The 17,733-nt window shown below is 42.0% G+C and overlaps 1 protein-coding gene across 7 annotated transcripts in view; it reads right to left on the bottom strand.

The window, feature by feature from the left end:
• The window catches only part of LOC132832263 (serine/threonine-protein kinase MAK-like), a 217,230-nt gene that overhangs the window by 131,855 nt on the left and 67,642 nt on the right, over positions 1-17,733 (bottom strand). For 5 of the 7 annotated variants that reach the window (XM_060850103.1, XM_060850108.1, XM_060850105.1 and 2 more), the window contains one exon: positions 6,823-6,944. In XM_060850103.1, the coding sequence (XP_060706086.1) occupies positions 6,823-6,944 (122 nt within the window). Of the gene's footprint in view, positions 1-6,822; positions 6,958-17,733 lie in introns of all 7 variants that reach the window. The other 2 variants (XM_060850107.1, XM_060850109.1) reach the window with 2 other exon arrangements.

Below are 17,733 nucleotides of genomic sequence, written 5' to 3'. Positions count from 1 at the left end.
AATGCAGAATACAGGGTTAACGGTAGGGTTCTTAGTAAGGTGGAGGAGCAGAGGGATCTTGGGGTCTATGCTCATAGCTCTTTGAAAGTTGCCACTCAGGTGGATAGAGCTTGTAAGAAGGCCTATGGTGTATTAGCGGTCACTAGCAGAGGGATTGAATTCAAGAGTCGTGAGGTGATGTTGCAGCTGTGCAGGACCTTGGTAAGGCCACATTTGGAGTACGGTGTGCAGTTCTGGTTGCCTCACTTTAGGAAAGATGTGGAAGCTTTGGAGAGAATGCAAAGGAGATTTACCAAGATGTTGCCTGGAATGGAGAACAGGTAGTACGAGGATAGGTTGAGAGTGCTAGGCCTTTTCTCATTGGAACGGCGAAGGATGAGGGGTGACTTGATAGAGGTTTATAAGATAAGGGAAATAGATAAAGTAGACAGTCAGAGACTTTTTCCCTGGATACAACAGAGTGTTACAAGGGGACATAAATTTAAGGTGAAGCGTGGAAGGTATAGGGGGGATGTCAGGGGTGGGTTCTTTACCCAGAGAGTGGTGGGGCATGGAATGCGCTGCCTGTGGGAGTGGCAAAGTCAGAATCATTGGTGACCTTTAAGCGGCAATTGGATAGGTACATGGATAGGTGCTTAAGCTAGGACAAATGTTCGGCATAACATCATAGGCCGAAGGGCCTGTTCTGTGCTGTATTGTTCTATGTTCTATGTTTTATGAGAGTATGTCATTGACAGCAAGGTAAGATTTGACAGAGTATGGCACCAAGAAACAATAGAAAAATTGGAGTGAGTGGTAACTGGAGAAAAATTCTCCACTGGTTCGAGCCATATCTATCACAAAGGAAGATGGTTATGGTTGCTGGAGGTTAATTGTTTCAGTTCCATGACATCTCTGCAGGATTCCTCATGGTAGTGGCTTCAACCTAATATTCTTCAGCTGTTTCTTCAGTGACCTTCGTTCCATGATATGGTCAGAAGTGCAGATGTTTCTGATGATTTCACAATATTCAATACCATTTACAACACCTCAAATATTGAAGTAGCCCTTGTTCATATGCAACTCAAGGGCAACATTCGAGGTTGGGCTGGTAAGCAGTGTGTAATATTTGTGCCACACAAGAATCAAGAAAAATTCATCTCTATTAATAAACAATCTATTCATCACACTTTTATAATCAACTATCATAGCATCCCCTACTGTCAGCAACAATCATAAATCAGAATTAGACCAGCCGTATAAATATTGTTGTTTCAAGAGTATGACACAGCTAGGAACCCTGTAGCAGTAATAGAACATAGAACGTTGAACATTACAGCACAGTACAGGCCCTTTGGCCCTTGATGTTGCACCGCCCTGTGAAACCAATCTGAAGCCCATCTAACCGACACTATTCCATTTTCATCCATTCGCCTATCCAATGACCATTGAAATGCCGTAAAGTTGGCGAGTCTACTACTGTAGCAGGCAGTGCGTTCCATAACCCTACTATTCTCTGAGTAAAGGAACTACCCCTGACATCTGTTCTATGTCTATCACCCCTCAATTTGAAGCTATGCCCCCTCATTCTAGTCTCACCATCCGAGGAAAAAGGCTTTCATTGTCCACCTTATCTAATCTTCTGATTATCTTATATGTCTCAATTAAATCACCTTAAACCTTCTTCTCTCTAACAAAAACAGCCTCAAGTCCCTTAATCTTTCCTCATAAGACCTTCTCTCCATACCAGACAACATCCTAGTAAATCTCCTCTGAACCTTTTCCAAAGCTTCCTCATTGTCCCTATAATGCAGTGAGTAGAACGACACATAATATTCCAAGTGCGGCCGCACTAGAGCTTTGTACAGCTGCAGCATGACCTCATGGTTCCAAAACTCGACCCCTCTACTAATAAAAGCTAACACACCGTATGCCTTCTCAACAATCCTGTCAATCTGGGTGGCAGCTTTAAGAGTTCTGTATACATGGACACCGAGATCTCTCTGCTAATCTACGTTACCAAGAATCTTATCATTAACCCAGTACTCTGCATTCCTGTTACTCCTTCCAAAGGGAATCACCTCACACTTCTCTGCATTAAACTCCATTTGCCACCTTCCAGCCCAGCTCTGCAGCTTATCTATGCCCCTCTGTAACCTATATCATCCTTCAGCACTATCCATAACTGTACCAATATTAGTGTCGTCTGTAAATTTACTAACCCATCTTTCCACACCCTCATCCAGGTCGTTTATAAAAATGACAAACAGCAGTGGACCCAAAGCAGATCCTTGCAGTACATCACTAGTAATTGAACTCCAGGATGAACATTTCCCATCAACCACCACACTCTGTCTTTTTTCAGCTAGCCAATTTCTGATCGCTAAATTGCCCTCAATCCCATGCCTCTGTATTTTGTGCAGGAGCTTACCGTGGGGAACCTTGTCAAACACTTTGCTGAAATCCATATACACCAACGGCTTTATCCTCATCCAGCTGTTTGGTCACCTTCTCAAAGAACTCAATTAGATTTGTCAGGCACAACGTACCCTTCACAAAACTGTGTTGACTATCCGTAATCAATTTATTCCTTTCGAGATAATTACAAATCCTACCTCTTATAATTTTTTCTAACACTTTACCAAAAACTGAAGTAAGGCTCACTGATCAATAATTTCCAGGGTTGTCTCTGCTCCCCTTCTTGAACAAGAGAACAACATTTGCTATCCTCCAGTCTTCTGGCACTTTTCTGCAGACAATCTTGACATAAAGATCAAAGCCAAAGGCTCTGCAATCTCCTGCCTTGCCTCCCAGAATATCCTCGGATAAATCCCATCCGGACCAGGATATTTATCTATTTTCACATTTTCCAGAATTTCTAACACCTCCTCCTTGTGAAGCTCAATCCCATCTGGTCTAGTAGCCTGTCTCTAGTATTCTCCTGGACAGCATTGTCTTTTTCCAGTGTGAATACTGATGAAAAATATTCATTTTAGCGCTTCTTCTCTCTCCTCTGACTCCACGCACAACTTGGGTGGCACGGTGGCTCAGTGGTTAGCACTGCTGCCTCATAGCACCAGGGTCCTGGGTTCAATTCCAGCCTCGGGCGACTGTCTGTGTGGAGTTTGCACACTCTCCCCGTGTCTGCGTGGGTTTCCTCCGGGTGCTCCAGTTTCCTCCCATAGTCCAAAGATGTGCAGGCCAGGTGAATTGGCCATGCTAAATTGCCCGTAGTGTTATGTGCATTAGTCGGAGGGAAATGGGTCTGGGTGGGTTACTCTTTGAGGGCGGCACGGTGGCACAGTGGTTAGCACTGCTGCCTCACAGCGCCGGAGACCCGGGTTCAATTCCCGACTCAGGCGACTGACTGTGTGGAGTTTGCACGTTCTCCCCGTGTCAGCGTGGGTTTCCTCCGGGTGCTCTGGTTTCCTCCCACAGTCCAAAGATGTGCGGGTCAGGTGAATTGACCATGCTAAATTGCCCATAGTGTTAGGTAAGGGGTAAATGTAGGGGTATGGGTGGGTTTCACTTCGGCGGGTCGGTGTGGACTTGTTGGGCCGAAGGGCCTGTTTCCACACTGTAAATCTAATCTAATCTAAAACTTCCCACTACTGCCCTTGATTGGCCCTAATCTTACTCTAGTCATTCATATAACCCGTTATACATCTATAGAAAGCTGTAGGGTTTTCCCTGATTCTATCCACCAACAACTTCTCATGCCCCCTCCTCGGTAGTCTTAGCTCTCTCTTCAGGTCTTTCCTGGTTACCTTGTAACTCTCAATCACCCGAACTGAGCCTTCACAACTCATCCTAACATAAGCCTTCTTGTTCCTCTTGACAAATGATTCAACTTCCTTAATAAACCGTGGCTCCTGCACTCAACAACTTCCTTCTTGTCTGACAGGTACATACTTATCAAGGACACACAGGAGCTGTTCCTTGAGTAAGCTCCACATTTCAATCATGCCCATCCCCTGCAATTTCCTTCCCCATTGTATGCATCCTAAATTTTGCCTAATCACATCACAATTGCCTTTCACCCATCTATAACTTTTGCCCTGTGGTATATACCTATCCCTTTCCATTGCTAAAGTATACATAAGTGAATTGTGATCACTATCACCAAAGTGCTCACTTACCTCCAAATCTAACACCTGGCCAGGCTTATTACCCTGTACCAAATCTAATGTGGCCTTGTCCCTTGTTGGCCTGAATACATACTGTGTCAGAAAATCCTCCTGCACTCAGTGGACAAAAACTGACCCATCTAAAGTACTTCAACTGTAGTATTCCCAGTCAATATTTGGAAAGTTGAAGTCCCCATAACAACTACCCTGTCACTCTCGGTTTTATCGAGAATCATCTTTGTTATCTCTGGAACTATCTGGAGGCCTATAGAAGGCCTATCTGGAGGCCTGTGGGCGGCACGGTGGCACAGTGGTTAGCACTGCTGCCTCACAGCGCCGGAGACCCGGGTTCAATTCCCAACTCAGGCGACTGACTGTGTGGAGTTTGCACGTTCTCCCCGTGTCAGCGTGGGTTTCCTCCGGGTGCTCCGGTTTCCTCCCACAGTCCAAAGATGTGTGGGTCAGGTGAATTGACCATGCTAAATTGTCCATAGTGTTAGGTAAGGGGTAAATATAGGGGTATGGGTGGGTTTCGCTTCGGCGGGTCGGTGTGGACTTGTTGGGCCGAAGGGCCTGTTTCCACACTGTAAATCTAATCTAATCTAAAACCACCAAAAGGGTGACCTCTCCTTTCCTGTTGCTACATTCAGCCCATACTAGCTCAGTTGACAGGTCCTCAAACATCCTTTCTGCAGCCGTAATACTGCCCTTGACTAACAATGCCCTTCCCCCACCTCTTTTACCATCTTCTCTGTTCTTAGTGAAACATCTAAATCCCGGAGCCTGCAAGAATTATTCCTGTCTCTGCTCTACCTAGGTCTCTGAAATGGCCACAACATCAAAATCCCAAGTACTGTCCTATGCTGCAAGCTCACCCACCTTATTCTGGATCCTCCAGGTGTTGAAGTAGACATACTTCAAACCAACTTCTTGCTTGCTGGTGCCCTCTTGCAACCCTGAAACCTTATTTCGGACCTCCCTACTCTCAATCTTCTCTATACTCGAACTACAATTTAGGTTCCCATCCCCCTGCTGAATTAGCTTAACCCACCTGAAGAGCATTAGCAAATTTCCCTCCCCCCTCACCCTCCCCAACCCTGGGATATTGGTACCCCTCTGGTTCAAGTGAAGACCATCCTGTTTGTAGAGGTCTCAGTAATGTTTATTCACCATCAACAATGTACAAGTCAGAAATGTGATGGAATACTCTATTTGCCTGGCTTGGTACAGTACAATTCGAATAGCACTCAAAGAACAAAACACCTGGACCACTCCCTCTGGCCTTATACCTGCATGCGATATTCATTCAGATCTCTCAACATGATATCAGTTGCCTCAATTTCTCTGCTCCATTACCCATTCCAACATATCCTCCTGGGAACTCCATGCTAAAACAAAGTTCTGAGGAAGGGTTACTCAACCCCGAAATGTTAACTCTGATTTCTGTCCATAGTTGCTACCATACTTAATGAGCTTTTGCAGCAATGTCTATTTTTGAAACTAAACACCATCTATGATCCTTGTTTGGCATTCCATCTACACAGGGAGAAAGTGAGGACTGCAGATGCTGGAGATCAGAGCTGAAAAATGTGTTGCTGGAAAAGTGCAGCAGGTCAGGCAGCATCCAAGGAGCAGGAGAATCGATGTTTCGGCATAAACCCTTCTTCAGGAAAGAGCTTATGCCCGAAACATCGATTTTCCTGCTCCTTGGATGCTGCCTGACCTGCTACGCTTTTCCAGCAACACATATTCCATCTACACATTCAAAATTCATTCTCTTCACCACTTTGTGAGGTGGCAACATTGCATACCATCTACAAGATATAATGCACAAACTCACCGACGCTGCTTTGATAGCATCTTCCAACCTCATGACCTGTACCACTAAGGAGGCGAAGCATAAGTTGCATGAGGTTGCACCACTATCTGCAAGTTCCCCTCCAACTGACACACCATCCTAACTTGGAACAATAATGCTTTCACTATCATTAGGACAAAGTCATGGAACACATTTCCTAACAGCACTGTATTATTACCTCAAGGACAGCAGCAATTTCTTTCTCAAGGGTAATTAGGAATGGACACTGACTGCTTCCCTAGCCAACGATGCCTAACTTCTATGTCTGATTCTTTTTAAGTGCTGATTCTGTCCAGACCTGTCATAATTTTATAAATCTCCAATTATCAAATTTGACAGACACTTCAAACGGAATTGTATATATATTTCAAGAAGATTACATTTCAAATATAAAGGAAATGAGTAGAGGAGTGGACGATCTGTATTGCTACACGAAAAAAGATTTGAGGAGCAAACTGCCTTGCTTCTGTTATATGATTTTATCCTAGTTCAAGACTGGAGAAGTTATCCTTATATCATGACTCCTAAATTTGTCCTAATCAAATTTCATCCAGGAAAATACCATATCTCTCTTTACCCTATATCATTGAATCCTACACTGTGCATAACAACAAGTTACTAGTCGCTTGGAGATAACAAAACATTTAGGGCAATATTATCTAATAATTACATATATTCCACAGCTAACACTTCTGTACACTATGAGATGCTACATGCTGCATAATAGTTATGTGTTGCATGCATATAGTACTTTTATTATAAAACAGCACATCATCAAATCTACTGTAAGCATCATCATTAGAAATTTAGTGGAAAATTTTAAAATGGATTATAATAAATTACTAAATGAAAACCTACCTGTCTTTCATTAGTTGATATAGGTTTTCTTTCATGTATTCAAAAACAAAGTAAAGATGATCATTTTCCCTTATAACTTCTTTCAGCTTGATAACATTTGCATGATTTAACTTCTTAAGTGACTGTAAAAGAAAACTATATTGTTAATGAACTAATTATATGACAGAAAACATCAGGGAAATTTTGTCTGCCAAACTTAATTTAATTTTTGAGGTGGTAACAGGAGACAATGTAATTTATCTAGATTTCCAAAAGCCCTTCGATATGGTGCAGCAAATTCAATTCATGAATAAAGTCAGAGACTGTGGAGTCAGAGACTGTGGAGTCAGAGGACAAGTGCAAAATGGAATGCTAGTTGACATAAAAACAGAAAGCAGAGAGTCTGTTACTCAGCATGACTGAAGTTAGGAAATGGTTAATATTCCAAAGGATCAGTGGTATTCAAAATTTAAAATTATGATTTGTACTCTGGAATCAACAAATTTACAGCTGACAAAGTTTTGGGGGAAAGACAGTGACAATAATAACTAAAGCTAAAGAGGACTGCAACAAATTAGAGGAGGATATTTATAAACTTGTAGGATAAGCAAATAGTTGTCAATGTAAATCACAAATAAATGTGAGGTTGTAGATTTGGAAGGAATAAGAAGAGAAAATGAAAGTGTAGGTAAGATACAGCAATAAAAGTACAAAATATCAATCACTGAAAGTTCGCAAGGAAACAAATGAAAGATAAGTGCAAACCTTTATTTCTAGAAAGATAGAAGGTTAAAATAGGGAAGTTATACTAAACTATATCAAGGAACAGGAGATTCGACGTTTCGGGCATAAGTCCTTCTTCAGGGCTTCCTGAAGAAGGGCTTATGCCCGAGACGTTGAATCTCCTGTTCCTTGGACGCTGCCTGACCTGCTGCGCTTTTCCAGCAACACATTTTCAGCTCTGATCTCCAGCATCTGCAGACCTCACTTTCTCCCCTAAACTATATCAAGCCCTGGTTACGCCACACTTTACAGTACTGTGTGCCATTTCAGGGGAATTCAGTTTTTAGGAAGGACTAACGAAAAGGAAAAGGAGGTGGGGTAATAATGCTGCTTAAAAAGGACATTAACACAATAATGAGGGAGGATATTAACTCCAACGAAGTGAAATCTGTGTGTGTAGAGCTCAGAACCACCAAGGGATAGAAAAGTATAGTGGAGGATATATATAGACTTCCAAACTGCAGTGCTAGTGTTGGAGAGGGCATTAAACAGAAAATTAGAAATGCACACAATAAAAGGCACAGCTGTAATTATGGTTGACTTTAATCTGCATATCGTTTGGGTAAATCTAATCAGTCACAATGCCATACAGGAAGAATTCCTGGAGAGTGCTGGAGATGGTTTTCTGGATCAATACATTCTTCCTGAAGAAGGGCTTATGCCTGAAACGTCGAATCTCCTGTTCCTTGGATGCTGTGCTTTTCCAGCAACACATTTTCAGCTCTGATCTCCAGCATCTGCAGACCTCACTTTCTCCTCCAATACATTCAGGAACCAACTAAAGAATCAGCTGTCCTAGATAAAGCAATTGTGCTTTACCTAGATTGGCAACCTAATTGTGCTGGGTCTCTTATTAAGAGTGACCATAATATGAAATTCTTCATTTGGACACAGAGTGATATAGTTGATTCTGAGGTAAATTAAACTACAAAGGCATGAGACAGAAGCTGACTATAATAAATTTGGAAACATTACTTACAGGAATAACCATCTATAGGCAAGGGCAAGCATTTAAAGACTGCGTGGAGGAACTACAAAAATTGTTTCTTCCTGTTTGGCATGAAAGGAAACGAGAAAGGTAGCCTGACCATGGCTAATTAGGGATAGCTTCAGATCCAAAGAAGGGGCATACGAATGGCCAAAAATAGCAGAAGACTTGAGAATGGAAGCAGTTTAGATTTCAGTATTGGAGACAGAGGCATTGATTAAGAGGGGCAAATGAAGAATGAGATTAAGCTTACAAGTAACACACAAACTGATTATAAAAGCTTCAGTCAGTACATGACCAGGTAAATGTGGGTCTGTTACAACCAGAAACATGCAAAGTTATAATGGGAAACAAAAAGATGGCAAACCAATTAAATACATATCTCGGTTCTGGCTTCACAAAGGAGGACGAAAATAATGTCACAAAAAAGTTCGGGAAAAGGGGTCCCGTGAGATAGAGGAACTGAAGGAAATCAGAAAAGGCCATCTTTCTAGACCTACAAACTCTGAAAAGTTCATATGGATTGGAGATTAGCTAATTTAACCCCACTTTACAAAGGTCAAGATATAACCAGTTAACCTGACTTCGGTTGTAGGGAAAATGCTAAAGTCCATGATAAAGATTTAATAGCAAAGCACTTGAAAAACAATGCCAGGATTAGACAAAAGTCAGCACAGCCTGACAAAAGTCAAATCGTGCTTGACAAATGTACTGGACTTTTGCAAGGACATAACAAGTAGAATTATAAGGAGGAGCCAGTGGATGCAGTTTACTTGGACTTCCAGAAGGCTTTCAATAAGGTCCCACATAAGAGTTTAGCATATAAAATTAAACAGCATGTGATTAGGATGACAGGGCAACCCCCATATACGCGGAATTGGTTTCTGCGGTTTCTGTTACCCGCGGTTTACTGCGGCCCAAACATATTATATGGACCCTTCCTGAACCAGGGACAAGGAGGTTGCTGGGAAGGTGAATTTCCCATTTAAATGAATGGGTTCGCTCCTATCCACGGATTTGGCATCCACGGTAGATCCTGAAACTTATCCCCCTGGGTACAGGGGAGAACCACTGGACTTGACATTCACAGAATTTTTCCTGGCTGTCAGCCAGTAATCTGAGTGTGGAAATAAACCTTTTTCTCCCTAAGTGGCAGCCAGTGACTAGTGAGTACTAGAAAAATCAGTGCTTGACCCCAGCAATTCATATTATATATCTTAATTATTTAGCAATGGGAACTAAATGCAATATCTCCAAGTTTCTAGATGACATAAAACTAGATGAGAGGGTGAATAGTGAGAAGGCTGAAGAGATGCTTCAGTGTGATTTGGACAAGTTGAGTGAGTGGATGTGGGGGAAAATCCGCTTCCCTGTCCACCAAAGCTTTTCATTGTGCTTCGGTACATGTGACAATAACTTTAATTCAATTCAATTCAAACCTACAGCATAGCTATAAAGAACATAGGGAACCATGTCTGCCTAACCCTCGAGAGAAACAACCCAGACTGATTCGGGATAGTCAACTTTAGAAATCATGTCTCACAAACTTGATTGAGTTTTTTGAAGAAGTAATAAAGATGTGATCTATATGGACTTCAGTAAGATGTTCGACAAGGTTCCATATGGGAGACTGATTAGCAAGGTTAGATCTCATGGAATACAGGGAGAACTAGCCATTTGGACACAGAACTGGCTCAAAGGTAGAAGACAGAGGGTGGTGGTGGAGGGTTGTTTTTCAGACTGGAGGCGTGTGACCAGTGGAGTGTCACAAGGATCGGTGCTGGGCCTTCTACTTTTTGTCATTTACATAAAAATGATTTGGATGCGAGCATAAGAGGTACAGTCAGTAAGTTTGCAGATGACACCAAAATTGGAGGTTTAGTGGACAGCGAAGAGGGTTACCTCAGATTACAACAGGATCTGGACCAGATGGGCCGACGGGCTGAGAAGTGGCAGATGGAGTTTAATTCAGATAAATGCGAGGTGCTGCATTTTGGGAAAGCAAATCTTAGCAGGACTTATACACTTAATGGTAAGGTCCTAGGGAGTGTTGTTGAACAAAGATATCTTGGAGTGCAGGTTCATAGCTCTTTGAAAGTGGAGTCACAGGTAGATAGGATAGTGAAGAAGGTGTTTGGTACGCTTTCCTTTATTGGCCAGAGTATGGAGTGCAGGAGTTGGGAGGTCATATTGCGGCTGTACAGGACATTGGTTAGGCCACTGTTGGGATACTGCGTGCAATTCTGGTTTCCTTCCTATCAGAAAGATGATGTGAAACTTAAAAGGGACAGGGAAAAGATATACAAGGATGTTGCCAGGGTTGGAGGGTCTGAGCTACAGGGAAAGGCTGAACAGGCTAGGGCTGTTTTCCCTGCAGCATCAGAGGCTGAGCGGTGACCTTATAGAGGTTTACAAAATTATGAGGGGCATGGATAGGATAAATAGACAAAGTCTTTTCCCTGGGGTCAGGGAGTCCAGAACTAGAGGGCACAGGTTTAAGGTGAGAGGGGAAAGATATAAAAGAGACCTAAGGGACAACTTTTTTCACGCAGAGAGTGGTACGTGTATGGAATGAACTGCCAGAGGATGTGGTGGAGGCTGGTACAATTGCAACATTCAAGAGGCATTTGGATGGGTATATGAATAGGAAGCATTTGGAACGATATGGGCCAGGTGCTGGCAGGTGGGACTAGATTGGGTTGGGATATCTGGTCGGCATGGACAGGTTGGACCAAAAGGTCAGTTTCCATCCTGTACATCTCTATGACTCTATACCTCTGCCTTGACGCAACAAGCTAACCAAGACACTCGGCAACAAACAGGAGATGACTCAAGCACTTCCAGATTGGACAATACACTTCCTGAGAAAGCCTGACTTCCTAGCCCTCAGTAAGCACAATTGCTCCCGAAATTGTAAGGGCAGCCTCGCTTCTCACACATCCTGGAACTCCACAAAAGATGTTCACTCTGAAAGGCGCCAAGGTACCATACTTGTGGACTAACCACAATGGAAACCTATTGATGCCAGGATGAGAGATATTAGCATCTACTCTTGCAGAGAATCGGATTCTCCTAACTCAATCACGGACTGATTGCTGCTCCTGGACAGTTGATTGTCCTCCCACTGAACATGGTTTACTCTTGATTGTACTGTAATTAAACCACATTACTGTACCCCTAAAAAACTAGGCCCACTGCTTGAGGAAGAGAACCCTTGATCTACCTGTACAGACTGTCAGTTCTGTGTCAGCCTAGCCAATTTCTCTTCCAGCGATATCGCTTGTAATAAACAGCTTGTCAATTTCAACCATTCCACGCTTATGTGGTCTCTGTTCAATTAGGTAATCTCTCCAACAGTGGGCAAATGCATGGATGATGTAGTAAAATGTGGATTGATGGGAGCTTATCCACTTCCATTGCAAAAACAGGAGGGCAGTTATCCGAATGGTGATTGATTGGGATGGGAGTGATGCCACATGACCTCAGTGTCCTTGTAAATCTGTCATTGACAGTGAGTGCAGGCGCAGCAAGTAATGAAGGAGGAAAATGGCTTGTTGGCCTTCAGAGCCAGAGGATTAGAGGACATCTAACAAAAAGCTGCCAAAAGTTATATGGCTAATTCTTGTTGATTCAGCAAAAAAAAAGCAGACTAATACCAACCATAAAAGTAACCATTAACACACGGAAAACATAATGGATCCACAAGTCTAAAAACTTCTGAGACAACAGTAATTCCAGCTCAACTGACTTTTCTTTCTGACTCATTAAAAGTTTAGATTAGATTACTTACCGTGTGGAAACAGGCCCTTCGGCCCAACAAGTCCACACCCACCTGCTGAAGCGCAATCCACCCACACCCATTCCCCTACATTTACCCGTTCACCTAACACTACAGTCAATTTAGCATGACCAATTCACCTAACTTACACATTTTTGGATTGTGGGAGGAAACCCACACAGATACTGGGAGAATGTGCAAACTCCACACAGAGAGTCGCCTGAGGTGGGAATTGAACCCGGGTAAAAGTAGTCATCTTAAGTCTGGTCTGTTCATGGCTTTGATACACCATTTTGAGACAGAACTAATTCAAGATCTTCTGAGAGACAACATCCTCAATAGACAGAGTTGCAGCTCAAAAGGAAAGGCTTTTAGAAATCAACTATGGTCCATTAAAAGGGTTCAGGCAATCTGCAAATGCCATAACCAGACAGTCAGGTTCGAACAGGGCTCCTTTTCTCTATCTCCCAATGCCCAATCTATCTCTTGAATCCACATTTATAAGCAATGGCAGAAGCCAATGAAGCTGCTGAATTCTGCCTACGAGTTTTCAACCATTTCATCTTCTGAAAAACAACATACCTTGACAATAATGGACTGATCTTTCATTCACCTTTATAAGTGCATTTTAACCTTGTTGACTTATAACCTCTGTTTCTGTATTTTATTTCATAAACCTATCATATTTTTATTGAACTTGCAGCAAAAACTGTGCAATATACTAACCTTTTATCTTGTTTAAAATTAAAACTTTGCTGTTGGTTATTTTTAAAATTGGAACACAAGAAAACATGAACAAGCAATATTTCACAATCCAATAATTAAGCTATGTTCACACCTAGTGGTTGTGACTGTTACTGTGCCATATACAGTATCTTATATAGTTGTGCAGATTCATCTCCTAACATATTTCTGCTAAATGACTAATGGCTACAATGCTATGCATTGCAAGATTTTTAAATTAGTCTATCTTCTTAAGAAAATATTTTTCCTAGTATTTGGGAAAGAATCCTCCCTCATCGAAATATGTATTCATCTATAAACTGCTCAGCTAAAAATTCTTTATCTTGCTAACAGCTTCTTTGTTAAAGTTAGATGAAATTTTCATTTGTCGCCTTGTGGAAGTTAATGCTTAAAAATACCTAAAAGAACACAAGAAGTCAAAGCATTCACCAGTAAGAAGCAACCTTGGTAAGAGAGATGCCAATTTTTAAAGCATGAGAATGGATGCTGACTAGCCATCTTGGTTCTCAGACCTCAGTGTAACCTAACACCTTTAATGCATTGTCTAAGCTGAGATATCATTTTTTTTAAGTTATCTCGAGAATGTGGCTGAAAGGAAGGGGTTTACATATTAACGAATCGAAACCTGCAACCCATTCTAAAAAATGGGTTAACAGCAATCTAGGTTTGTTCAATATATGATTTCAGTTGCAGGATACTGTAATTTTTTGCTATAAACTCTGTGTCTTATGTTCCTACTCCACAGCTACCTGATGAAGGAGCGACACTCTGAAAGCTAGTGTTTCCAACTAAACCTGTTGGACTATAATCTGGTGTTATGTGATTTTTTTGATAGAAATACAGCAGGGATTAGCAGTCTTAAAGATTTATTTTCCCATTGGAAAAAAGAGCAATGCTTGCATTAATTCCTTTTGACTGCATAAAACAGGGCGCTGTGTATTTATAGATTACTGTTAAAATATTTGAGATGCCTTCCCCTTCCAGCATGATCCAAAGTAAACTTTGCACGATTCAAGACCAAAGGTGGTGAAGGGGTGAAGTTTGTTGTCTCACACTGACGATTTGCAGTAAAGCTATGAGTGGTTTTCTTCACTCACAGAAGGGTTCCAATAAGCCACGGGCCTACCACAGAAGTTAGTACTGACATATAAGAATTTAAGTAGGCTCCACATCTGGCAGACTATTGTATGCGCAGTAGTTGATATGTTGATTGTGCTCAATCAAGCTTGTGCTTGCAAACTCCAGAACGGCACATACACAATTTGTTGTGATTCTGCTTTAGATATCATCTATTAAATAATGTGGGCTATGTTAAGAATTAATCACTTATCAATTGGACCAGCACTTGCACCAATACACATAGCTTAGTTTTACGTAGGCAAAATGAATTTATACAAACATTGCACCTCTTTCATTGAAAATAAGGGATATAGAAATTGCTAATCATTGTTGTTAGAATTGCCTGGAGAGTTTAAACTTCTTATGGTCAATGCCCCATTGATCAGGATCTTACGTAAATGTTTCCAACTCTAAAAGTACCTTGATAGTTATCCAGAGAACATTTGACTGTTGAAACTTAAAACTTGGTCTAACACGTGGACAATTCTATAATTCAACGCAAACAACATCCAATTATCACCCCAATCAGACCCAACTACTCCGGACCCAAAAGGACCCCCAAATACATTGTGGCCAAACACCCCTCAAATCAGAGAACAACCTCTCACCAGATCCTGATCCAACTGCTCCACACCAACTCGATGACCTCCCAATGACCAGACCTGATTACCTGTCCCAACTCAATCATACTATTGTCCGACTGCCCGTGCACACCAATTGCCTAAAACCCCCACAACTTGCTGACCCACTCTAAACTACCTGTACAATCCAACCTGTCAATTCACCCACACACTTCACTCAGCCGCTCCATCTGCCTTACTCACCTATCAACTGCACTCATTCATCCACTGAAAGACTGGCCCTTTAAGCTTAATGCTGAAGCTACCTCAAAAAAAGAGGACACGTCCTCTCTTCTCACAAGTGTACTCATAACCATAGCGTGTCGTGCCAAACATCCCTTAAAATTCTCCTTTACCCTGATTTTGTACTTTTCTTGAATTCTCTCTTATCACCAAAAGCCCCCAGCTTGTCTCCTTTGAGCTTATTTTGTCCACTACATTCTCTCTGAAATCTACCCTACTGAATTGCTAATTACTATTTCCTTTCCTGACTCGCATCTAAGTTGAAATCATTAAAGCTTTTTCTTTTCACATCTACTGCCTCCTCTCACACAAAGAAAAAGTCTTGACCTTCATTTCTTTCATTCCTACTGCTTCACCTCGAACCTCTTTGCTCTCCCCAAAATCCTTAAAAGCATTGCTTTAACCCAAATCCTTGCAAAACATTTTTGTAACTACCTGCTCAAACTCTCCAGTTTCCACCCATATACTCAACAAAGTTCTTAGCAAGATACAAATGACACTGTAGTTGAGTGTCAGAAAGGTAACTCATTCATTCTTGTTGTCCTCAACTTGTCTGTAACCTTTGACATGATCACAAAATTTTCCGAGGTGAAAGTGAGGATGGCAGGGGCTGGAGATCAGAGTTGAGAATGCGGTGCTGGAAAAGCACAGCAGGTCAGGCAGAATCCGAGGAGCAGCAGAATCAACGTTTCAGGGAAAGGTCCTGAATCATGGAGGACTTTTCCCCCAAACGTCAATTCTCCTGCTCTCGGACGCTGCCTGACTTGCTGTGCTTTTCCAGCACCACACACTCGACATAAAATTCTCCTGCTACGATGACCAATTCAGCAGGATTGTACTTGTTTTGATTTCAAAGTTCCAGAAACATTGTCAAAGATAGACAATCCTAATGTTCCTCTCATCTTGCCTTTTCATCCAGAATATTTGCAATGATTTCAGGTACAGTCTCAACATGGTCATAGAGTTATAGAGTCATAGAGATGTACAGCATGGAAACAGACCCTTCGGGTCCAACCCGTCCATGCCGACCAAATATCCCAACCCAATCTAGTCCCACCTGCCAGCACCCGGCCCATATCCCTCCAAACCCTTCCTATTCATATACCCATCCAAATGCCTCTTAAATGTTGCAATTGTGCCAGCCTCCACCATACCCTCTGGCAGCTCATTTCATACAGGTACTACCCTCTGTGTGAAAATGTTGCCCCTTAGGTCTCTTTTGTATCTTTCCCTTCTCACCCTAAACCTATGCCCTCTAGTTCTGGACTCCCCGACTCCAGGGAAAAGATTTTGTCTATTTATCCTATCCATACCCCTCATAATCTTGTAAACCTCTGTAAGGTCATCCCTCAGCCTCCGACGCTCCAGGACAGTAACCTGGTGTTGTGTGACTTCCGAATTTCTCCAAAAATCACGACCACCTTCCTTTGTGCGAAGTGTGGCCTCCAACCAGTAGAGGGATCTCCCAATTCCCATTTACAATAACTTTTCTAAGGCTCCCTGATACCAAACTTGGTAATAGGTGGCCTTGGTGTCAAGGGTTTGCTTCTCGCACACCCTTCTATTCAGCTCTTCTATTCATGTTTAAATGCAGATTGCAACGGAGTCAGGAGAGGAGTGGTCTTGTAGAACCCAAACTGAGCATCAATGGGTTGCTCAAGTGCTATTATTACGCAAGTGCTGCTTGATAGTACTATTATTAACCACTCCATCATTTTAGTGATGACTGAGGAAATGACTTAGATGGATTTGTCCTGCTTTTGTGCACAGAACGCAGGTGGGGAATGTTCTACATTATCGGGTCATAGGTGTACTGGAACAGTTTGGCTAGGGATCCAGCAACTTCTGGAGGGTAATTCTTCAATACTATTGCCAGACCCTATAATCTTTAGTGGAAAGTGAGGACTGCAGGTGCTGGATATCAGAATCAAGAGTGTGGTGCAAGAAAAGCACAGGAGGTTAGGCAACATCCAAGGAGCAGGCAAATTGATGTTTCGGGCATAAGCCCTTCATCAGCCTTATGCTTATGCCTGAAACATCGATTCTCCTGTTCCTCGGATGCTGCCTGACCTCCTGTGCTTTTCTTGCACCACACTCTTGATTCTGATATCCAGCACCTGCAGTCCTCACTTTCCACTAAAGATTATAGGGTCTGGCAATAGTATTGAAGAATTACCCTCCAGAAGTTGCTGGATTCCTAGCCAAACTGTTCCAGTACACCTATGACCCGATAATGTAGAACATTCCCCACCTGCGTTCTGTGCACAAAAGCAGGACAAATCCATCTAAGTCATTTCCTCAGTCATATCCTCTATAGTCTTTACAATACCCAGTACCTTTAGCTTAATGTATGTCTACTTGTCCCTGAATCATATAAATTAAACTTCAGGACTTTGAGGAATATACAGACAAAACACTTCAGAGAAGTTGCTACTGAAAAAGAAATATTATTCAACCAGTAATATAGCTCAATGAAATTAGCGGAGTCTTTTATATATGTGAGGAAAACTATATTAATGCATGAACTTTAAGAATTTGTCACACAAACTATTCAAATACACTTAGTAGTCTGCCAGATTTGTAAAATAAGGGAAGCTGCCATTTTAGCCAATATGATATAACTCATAGATAGCTAGGTGGCAGTAGATCCCTATTTG

Source organism: Hemiscyllium ocellatum, chromosome 34, assembly GCF_020745735.1.
Source record: "Hemiscyllium ocellatum isolate sHemOce1 chromosome 34, sHemOce1.pat.X.cur, whole genome shotgun sequence".
In the NCBI taxonomy this organism is placed as follows: Eukaryota; Metazoa; Chordata; class Chondrichthyes; order Orectolobiformes; family Hemiscylliidae; genus Hemiscyllium; species Hemiscyllium ocellatum.
Note: the sequence above shows the minus strand (reverse complement) of the source record. Positions and strands in the feature narration are given on the sequence as shown.